The following is an 8,657-nucleotide window of genomic DNA, read 5'->3' as shown; positions in this document are numbered from 1 at the left end:
CAATTTTTCAATAGTTTTCCCAGTCAACATGAAATAATTTGCAAGTTAAATGCAGATATTCATCCTGATATTAATTAGTTGTGCTTCTTCAAAGTAGTTCAAAGGATGCAATTTCAGTCAAACCACCTCTGTGTTTCAAATTCAAATAACTCCAGCTGAGTAGCAGATTGAATACGGAACACATAACTTTACCAAATCAATTAATTTGGAAGATGTCAGATCCTGTTTAAATTATATGAAATTGTATGCCAGCTGTAACTGCAATATATGACAGATCTACCACCACTTCTTGTTTTCCAGATGTCCATTTTGTTCTCTGCATACAGCAGGTATGTTTTCACTAGTATTTAAACAGGGTCAGAGAAGACCTTAAGTGAATGGCAGAAAATCTAACAAACACACTTTTTAAGGCAGAATATACTGCTTCTCACCCCTTCTATTCAGGGCATTTTATTTTTGGCTGAACATGACCTCTGTCTGGCTATGATATGCCCCTATATTTATGTATGTAAACTCTCACAAGCTGTCTTGAAAGCCTCTCACTCCTGTGAGAGATCAAATTATTTGGCAAGTGCAAGGTGAGTTTGGGTGGGGAGGGGTTAAAACTGATTTAGGTTGCAGCAGCTGACTTATTAGTCTGGTTATACAGTATGAGCCCTGTTATGAGCCCTGTTGCTTGCACTGGAACCAAAGTGCCTGCTATGTAAGAGCAAGGATTAGGCATGTAGCACCCTACCAAAGTGTTAAACTAAAAAAGTTTTAAGCTTGCTTCTTTAATATGCCCCATGTGTCCCCCTTCTTTCACCTAAGTGTCTTGCTCAGGCTGTTACACATATTGTTAGAATGACATTACTCCAAGTTAAAATTCACTGTCCATGTAACTCTATTGATAGCCAAGGGTGATTTTAAACAGCAGATGAAACCACTGTAGAACTTACAGGTATAAGATTACAGCTGCATGCTCTGGACTGATGTACAGTCTTTTTTGTTCTAAACAACTCAAATGCAGATACTTAATGAAACTGTATTGTCGTGAGAAAAAATATTTACTCAGATTGAACAAGAAATATAAAAAATGAGTTCCCTTCTCTCACTCTTGGAGCCATTCCTTCCCAATTGAATGAATGACAAGAAGAAATGTATTTGTAATGTTCAGTATTCTATAACTTTAAAAGGCAAACACTGTTTACCCTCAATTCTTTTAACTAGAGCTCATCACAACTACAAAAAAAAGAAGCACTGTACTTTGACACCATTGTTACTTAAAAATTTTGTCCTGCAAAGTGTTCACTCAAGCCATTTTGAGACAACATCCTTATAAAACAGGCTTTCTAGGTTTTGCTTACCTCTTGGATTATCACCAATGATGTTGGTTTTGCCATTCCAGTACCAGAGCAGCAATGTTGCATCACGTGACCCTGAGAGGATGTAACAATTTCCTCCAATATAGGACTCAGAACGAGCAAGACAGGTTACAACATCCCAGTGTCCAAACACCACTTGTATCAGTTTACCTGAAACACATAAAATTGAGCCCTTTAAAACTACTATTTTAATCTAAGGCAAATAAAATACATTATAATGTATTTTAGAAATATTTGTGTTATCAAAAAAAGGTTCAAAGAAGAACTGTAATACTATTTTTTCTTTATTTATTTGGTGGAAAGTTATTGAAAAGTGCAGTAGTCCACACAGTCCATACAAAAAATACTTGCAGTCTACAAGTATTATACTTTATTCAAAGGCCAAATGTGCCAGATGCTTTTTTTTAAATCTGTATGTTTACAGACAGGAAATATGATGGGATTCTCTTTCAAGACAAGTTTAAGGTAAGTTTACTGATAAAAGTACCAGTAAGAATGCAAATCTGATGGCAATGTGGGGAATGTAATAAGAATTATAGACCCGGAGGAAATTGGTAGCGTGGGAGCTACCTAGAAAATACAGCATGTGCAGCATTCGAGCATCTCCTTAAACAGAGAAAAGGAGATTTAGTTGAAAAATTACTCCTGTATCCAGGTTTTTCCATCACCATTTTAACACTTGCCAATTATTTCAATCAGCATCCTTCCCTTTTAAGAATTTCTGTAATGTTTAAAAGAGCTCAGAAGACAGACCTGGAAAAAACTCTCTTACCAACTGCATAAAGGACAAACATTTGTACCAGTGACAAGAGTCATAAACGTTTAAAAGAAAGCCCAGACAGTTAAAAATGTGCCATTCAAGAGTATGTGCGAACATGAATATGATTATTACCTTTTAACCTTAACCAAACAGGACAACATTTTAGAAAAATGTAAATTTGGATGCTCGTGCATAGTGGATTTGCATGTGGGAGAGGAAACACGTGTGAGGTCGCCCGCGGCAAAGCTCTGCGACACCACCCAGCCGGAGGTTGGCTCCCACACAGTAAACATGGCATGTGTCCTGCCGGCTTCTGGATCTGCCAGCAGCATACATGATCCTAGGAAATGAGAATTTAAGCACCAAAATCCATCTCACTGGATCTGCTGAAGCCCAGCAACTGCAGATCTTGAAAAGACAGGGCAGAGGATACGCACGCACATTTTTAATGCGCCTGCTTGGCCCATCCAGGTAACAGGGGCCAGGCCAAATTCTGCACCCAATGACACAAGGAAGTGTGATGTGTTATGCCTCTAATGTGTGACCTCAGGTTTCTCAAGCCCAAATGACCATGCATCCATTTGTGCTTTGGGTTGAATAAAGAATGAGGAAGAACAGAAGGGAAAAAGAGTGATGGCTTTGGAAGGAATAACAACACAGGCCAAAATACACACAGGAAATGCAGACTACTGCATTTCTGAATAAAATAAATAAAAATAAAATGAAATAAAATAAAATGTTCTGAAGAGTGTCTAAAAATAACAAGTAACACAAATCAGTGTGGAGACTCCAATTAGCAATAATAAAATATTTTTGTGCATGAATTAAAAATGATTAGTCAATCATTTAATATGGCTAGTGGTGAATATTTCATAGCCCTCTTTTTATGCAGTGCAAAAGCACTGTATTTGTATCCAGCCAATAAACAAAACTTAATGGGAACAAAACACTTGAGGGAGTGGTTCTGAGGAAAGAACAAAAATAATGTTAACAGCCTGACTCATAACAGAAGATCAAACAGGTAATTGCATTAAAGTTGAGAAAACCAGAAAAAAAAACAACCCAAGAGAAAAAGCAGAATAACAAGATGGAATTTAAAGGAAGCCTGTACATCAGAATCAAAAATAAAACACTGGTAAAAGTTATTAAGCTGCTATAATCCTGCAAGAGAAAACGTGAGATGAAGCACCATCACATGAGCCTTTTCTAACTGGACAGGGCAAACCCCTGGATGCACACTTACTGTGCATATCTACCTTGCAGTGGAAGGGTGAGTAACTTGGGGATCAAGCCTTTCACTCATATCTGCAAGTCTGTAATACATCCCACAGCAGCCACCTCTGCTCACCAGGGCTTTAATTCCTGAGGCAGGGGCACTTGTCTCAGACGTTGGCCAGTCAACAGATTTAGTCAGAAGAAGTTTCTGAACTTTACAGCTACAAGCAGTGAAACACTCACAGACTACATTTTGGCAACATACAAAAGCATCTTACCAAGTGTAGGCTTCTCCCTAAAAATCCAAGTTGTTAATTACATGGTTTAGATTTGAGAATAATTACGTGATATATTTTCAGTTGTATTGCCGTAGATATTCCACTACCTGAGCCGATTTATACTTTTAGAACAGAAGTTTGTTACAAACATCAATGAGTTATAGAGATCTCCCTTTCAATTATTTCTATGTTTATAGGTTCTGTTCTAGAAAACAAACATTTTTCAAGGCCATTTGCATGACAGTTGTTCCTGCAGTTGCACTGCCTTGTTAGTTTTACTTTGCTATTGTGCAGCTTAAGTTTTGGCCAATTTCATCAAAATAAGAAATAAGATCTTGCTCTTTTATACTGGTAAAAAAAAAATAAAATTAATAATTTCATAAGAGTTCCTCAACTTTTTTGTTTCCTTTAAAATGAGTTGTCCTGTCTGTACAGTAATATCAAACTACCGTATTCACTCAGATATCCCTTTCTGACAGAACAATTTTTCTAGTTAATGTTTTATTTGACAGCTGTGCTACAAATAATTAAAAGAAAAATAAGACTCAAGTCAGCACTACTGAAGCTAAAACGCTGTCTAGAAATCCTTCCCACTGCTGAAGGAATGTTTTATTATGCTTCTGCTATACTAGCTGTGCTGAGAACCCATGATTTATGTTAGAAGTATTTCCTTTTAAAAACAAACAAACAAACCCAAAATCTAATGGGAAAATGGTTCCTTTTCTGTCTAAGTGCTAAAATGTATTTGAATTCAGCACTTGTGATCACTTGCCATTATGCATTACTGATCACATCATCTTTTCCCTTGCTGTTCTGCCAATTTCAAAATATTTCACTACTATATTCCCATTTAATTCAAAGCAAAATAAACTACATCTGGATTCAGTGATTTAAGCTAGAGCTAGAGTTGCTATATTGACAGATAGGAGACACACAGAAGACACAAATCTCTTCTGACAATGGTATTCTGGTTTATACACTCATTAGCTACAGCAGTAACAACGTGCCTGCTAAATCTGCGTACTCACAGAGGAAATAAAGAGATATTTGTAGTTTAGATTGATACAGGACAAAGCTACCAAAATCATACAAGTTCCTCCCATAGGTGTAAGGAAAAATACATCCTTTGACATAAAAGAATTACTTCTCTGTTCGTATAAATCAAGAATATATACTGAATATTTATTACTGCTAGCGATCCTTTCTGAAGATCTACTTTAAATTCACAGTTTCATGTAAATTTATTTTCATCAATGAGAAAATTAAACTAAGAAGGGTCTAACAAGGTGTCTGTATAATGAATTGTAGGCAGTCAATATGACGTAAATGGAACTTCTCCTTTATACTTAAGGCTTTAAAATTGCAAAAATGACAGCTATGTTAAAATATGCCATGAGATCCAGTCTTAACAGATTTTCATTAAAGACCATCCTGTTTTGTTAAACATTTTGGCTTGTCAAGTGTGAAAAACACTGCTAACTAATATATTTAAGAAATGATGACAAACATGTAGGATATTCCCTAGGGATTCATAACCTACTGGAAAGCTTGATGGCACACACACATTAACCACACTGGGTCATTAATCCCAAAGAAGTACTTTGCAGTGAGGTCGCTGTTCCCATTATAAGATAATGAAAGGGAAAAAATCATACCTATTTTTTTCTGGGGTACCATGGCTTTTAAATTCCTGTAGCTCTTACATTGAAAGATTCTTTTCTATTTAGCATGACACATGCATGACTTCAATGGTTTGGATACACTCCAGCTGACAGACTAATTTAACTGCTACCCATTATATCGATCAGTTTATGTTATATAAAAGAATTCAGTGCCTACAGATCAATTTTTCCATTATAGCACAGCTTTCAAAGGCTTTCATAAATATTCTTTCAGCAGATTCCAAGACTTCGCTTCTGTTCTTATTCTATGGTACTTGTCTGTATTTCCTAAAAAATTCTCTGGTGCTGAAAATGAACCAGCATTAAATTCAGGTAAGCCCTCTAAGAACAATTAATTCTCCTGGTATGCAAGGCTTCACACAATCTCATTTACCTGTGGAAACTGCAGCGTAAGAACAGGCATCCCTATCCTATAGGTTTGAAGTGTGATGCTCTGTCTAAACAAGAGCTCCTCCTCTCACATTTGCCATCGCTGCACAAAAATGATAGCACACACAATAGCAGTAGGTAAGAAAAGATTTGACAAATATTATTAGTAGGGGGATAAATACATACTCCACTCCTCATTCTTTCTTTATTTGAAACAGTTGGCTGACAATGAACAGAAAAAAATCTTTTAAGCTATTCCCATATTTTAAAAATGCACTACCTGAGTCAGTAGAATAAACTCGGAAACTCTTGTCCCAGAAGCCGCAGACCAAGATGTAACGATTATCAGAGGTGATGACAAAACACTGGGAATGTACCTGAATGCTTTGGTCTAAAAGGTCAGTGATTTGCCTTCTGTGCATACCTGTATTGCTGGCTGAACACAAAGAAACACAAACCAAGAAATTTTAGCATCCACATTCACAGAACAAAAGCACATTCCAGAAACTTATGTTCAGACCAAATATATTCCTCACGGCTATTACTTGTTTTTTTGTGGTAGGGACGTTTTCTTTCTAATTCTACTACGAAATATTCATTACACTTTTGGAAACAATGCTAATTCCTTGTAGTACATATTCTAAAATAGAAGAACTGCCTTCTTTAAGTCAAATGCAGCTGAGAAACACAAATGAAATATTTCGCAAAGGCATGATGCGTAAAAACATAATAAGCGTCCTTTCCCCCTTCTTCTAGTATAAGAAATCAAAAATTAGAAACAAAGCAAGGGAATGTAATGATAAGAGAGTACATGAAATATATAATGGCTCAAACACAGCAGGCAACAGAATCATTATTTCAAAATTGTACACTACTTGGATTTCATAGCAAGCATTGTAATTTAAAAAAAGAGTAACTTCAGTAGACATCACTACCATTTCACAATTTTGGAGCATTGCAAAAAAAATTAACCAGCTTATCTCCACAATCACCTTTAGGGCTAAGAGAAAATATTTGCCCCACTTTGATCATCTGATGTTTTACTTCACAGAAGCACAGAACCAATGGGGTTGGAAAAGACCTCTGAGATCATCGAGTCCAACCTTTGACCCAACACCACCATGTCAACTAGACCATGGCACTAAGTGCCACGTCCAGTCTTTTCTTAAAAACCTCCAAGGATGCTGACTCCACCACTTCCTTGGAATCATCACATCATTTTCTCCAACCATCTTATATTGGGAACCCACAGAATGAACAAAAATCAATTAGTGAAGACATTTTTCATACTATATTTTGTCCTTATTAATCAACGTGTGTGCATATATCTCTAAGTCCCTACATATATATATATATATATAATGAAAATCCTACACTGTAGGAAGAACTTTTCAATGTTCCTGAGGAAACTTGATTTCTATCCATGGCAAATAATTTTTCCTGGGCCTGGGTTTGTCTGCCAACTGCTTGAAGTACCATTACTTCCATCCAGGTGGTCCCCTGGACCTGCCTCTGTCCTGGTCTTGTGCTCTTCTTTACTGTTTATTCTTTAACTTCTTTCTGTTCTCACAGACTTGCTCTCCCCTGAGGCTTGGGCTTATTCCATTTACTCTGTATCAAATCCTTCATTTATTTATGCTTTTGCTATGTTTAAAATGCTGATACTGTCTTGTCCATATGGGTAGCAAATAATTTAACAAGGTGTTGCCACTTGCTCTGCAGTTAACACATGGTCTTGATCGCTGTTGGGGCCACTTAAAGAGTAACAACAACACATTATAAATGCACAGTGAAACATTCTGTAGGACAAAATAACAGCAAAGAAACCCTCAAAAAGCATACAGATTGACACATGTGGATAAGACCTTCAAAAAATTTCACCTCAAAAAGAAGTCTTCAATTTATGTGATATGAGATATCGCTGGTTTATGTCTTCCTGGGCAACTGGAAAATGAGGAGGGCAGGAATCCCTCCTTACAACTAAGACAGCAACAAGGTTCCTGCTATAACCATAAAAGTGTAATTTTGTGGTCCTCTTAGGTGCCATTTCTAGGTAAATGTGTCTAGCCACAATTAAAACCCTTTAATATTACCTACATAATTACTTGTTTGCACCCAATGACGCTACTTAGCAATGACAAAGAAAGCCTCAGCCCTTTTAAACTATGTCCAGTGTAATCACAAGGTTGATTTGAGATCTATCATATGAAGAGAATATTACACCATTTTTCAGAATGTGAACATTGATTTTAAAGGTGTTTATATCAAACAAAAGCCAAAGTATTTTGTAAATTAAAGGCAGACCAAAAAGGGAATTTTAATGTTAAAATTATGAAAAAACCCACAAAGGATAATAAAAATTTTATGTCCTTCCACATGTTTTTCACAATATGTAAAAAAAAAAAAATCAGACAGGTTCAGTGTGATTTTGAGGGTTTTGCTGTAACATTTACAAGTACTTCTAAGATCTTCTTGATAGCAGGTTTTAAAGTAGAATATACATTTCCCGCTCCAAACATTTTTTGGATAAAATCTATTTCAGGAAGAAAAGAGAGTTACAGCGTGTGTCCTCCTCATTATAAATTGTAACTATTATATTATTCAGTTGAGAATTGATTTTAGAAACTTTGGGAAAACATTTTATCAGCTCTTATAAAATGGTTTCATATGCCCACACTGTTCCTGATTTAATTATTACAGAGCTTACCCAGCAAAATGGCTACACAGGAACAGTCTGTACCTACAGACTGATACAACACAGTTCCTACTGGGATATCATATTAGTTTTGAAGTTAATTCTAACTAGCTGAAAGACCTGCCATTCTAACCTATCCAGGCAAGTTCAGATTGCTCAGATTTTCCCATGCTTCTGTAATTGGCCACTTCCTATCTTTTTCACTTAAACTACAACCCTGAAATAGCTGGTTTTTAAACTAAGATCGATGTCTAATAGTGCTTGGGGGGCATGGAATCCTGTCTTCTTCGCTGC

At 36.3% G+C, this 8,657-nt stretch overlaps 1 protein-coding gene across 3 annotated transcripts in view; it reads right to left on the bottom strand.

The window, feature by feature from the left end:
* The window catches only part of LRBA (LPS responsive beige-like anchor protein), a 410,805-nt gene that overhangs the window by 30,400 nt on the left and 371,748 nt on the right, over positions 1-8,657 (bottom strand). For all 3 annotated transcript variants that reach the window (XM_017820154.1, XM_017820156.1, XM_017820155.1), the window contains exons 51-52: positions 5,949-6,104; positions 1,347-1,514 (exon numbers count right to left, since the gene is read on the bottom strand). In XM_017820154.1, coding sequence (XP_017675643.1) covers positions 1,347-1,514; positions 5,949-6,104 — 324 coding nt within the window. The remainder of the gene's footprint in view (positions 1-1,346; positions 1,515-5,948; positions 6,105-8,657) is intronic.

The sequence above is a fragment of the Lepidothrix coronata genome, unplaced genomic scaffold, assembly GCF_001604755.1.
Source record: "Lepidothrix coronata isolate B3197 unplaced genomic scaffold, Lepidothrix_coronata-1.0 Scaffold79, whole genome shotgun sequence".
Lineage (NCBI taxonomy): Eukaryota > Metazoa > Chordata > Aves > Passeriformes > Pipridae > Lepidothrix > Lepidothrix coronata.
Note: the sequence above shows the minus strand (reverse complement) of the source record. Positions and strands in the feature narration are given on the sequence as shown.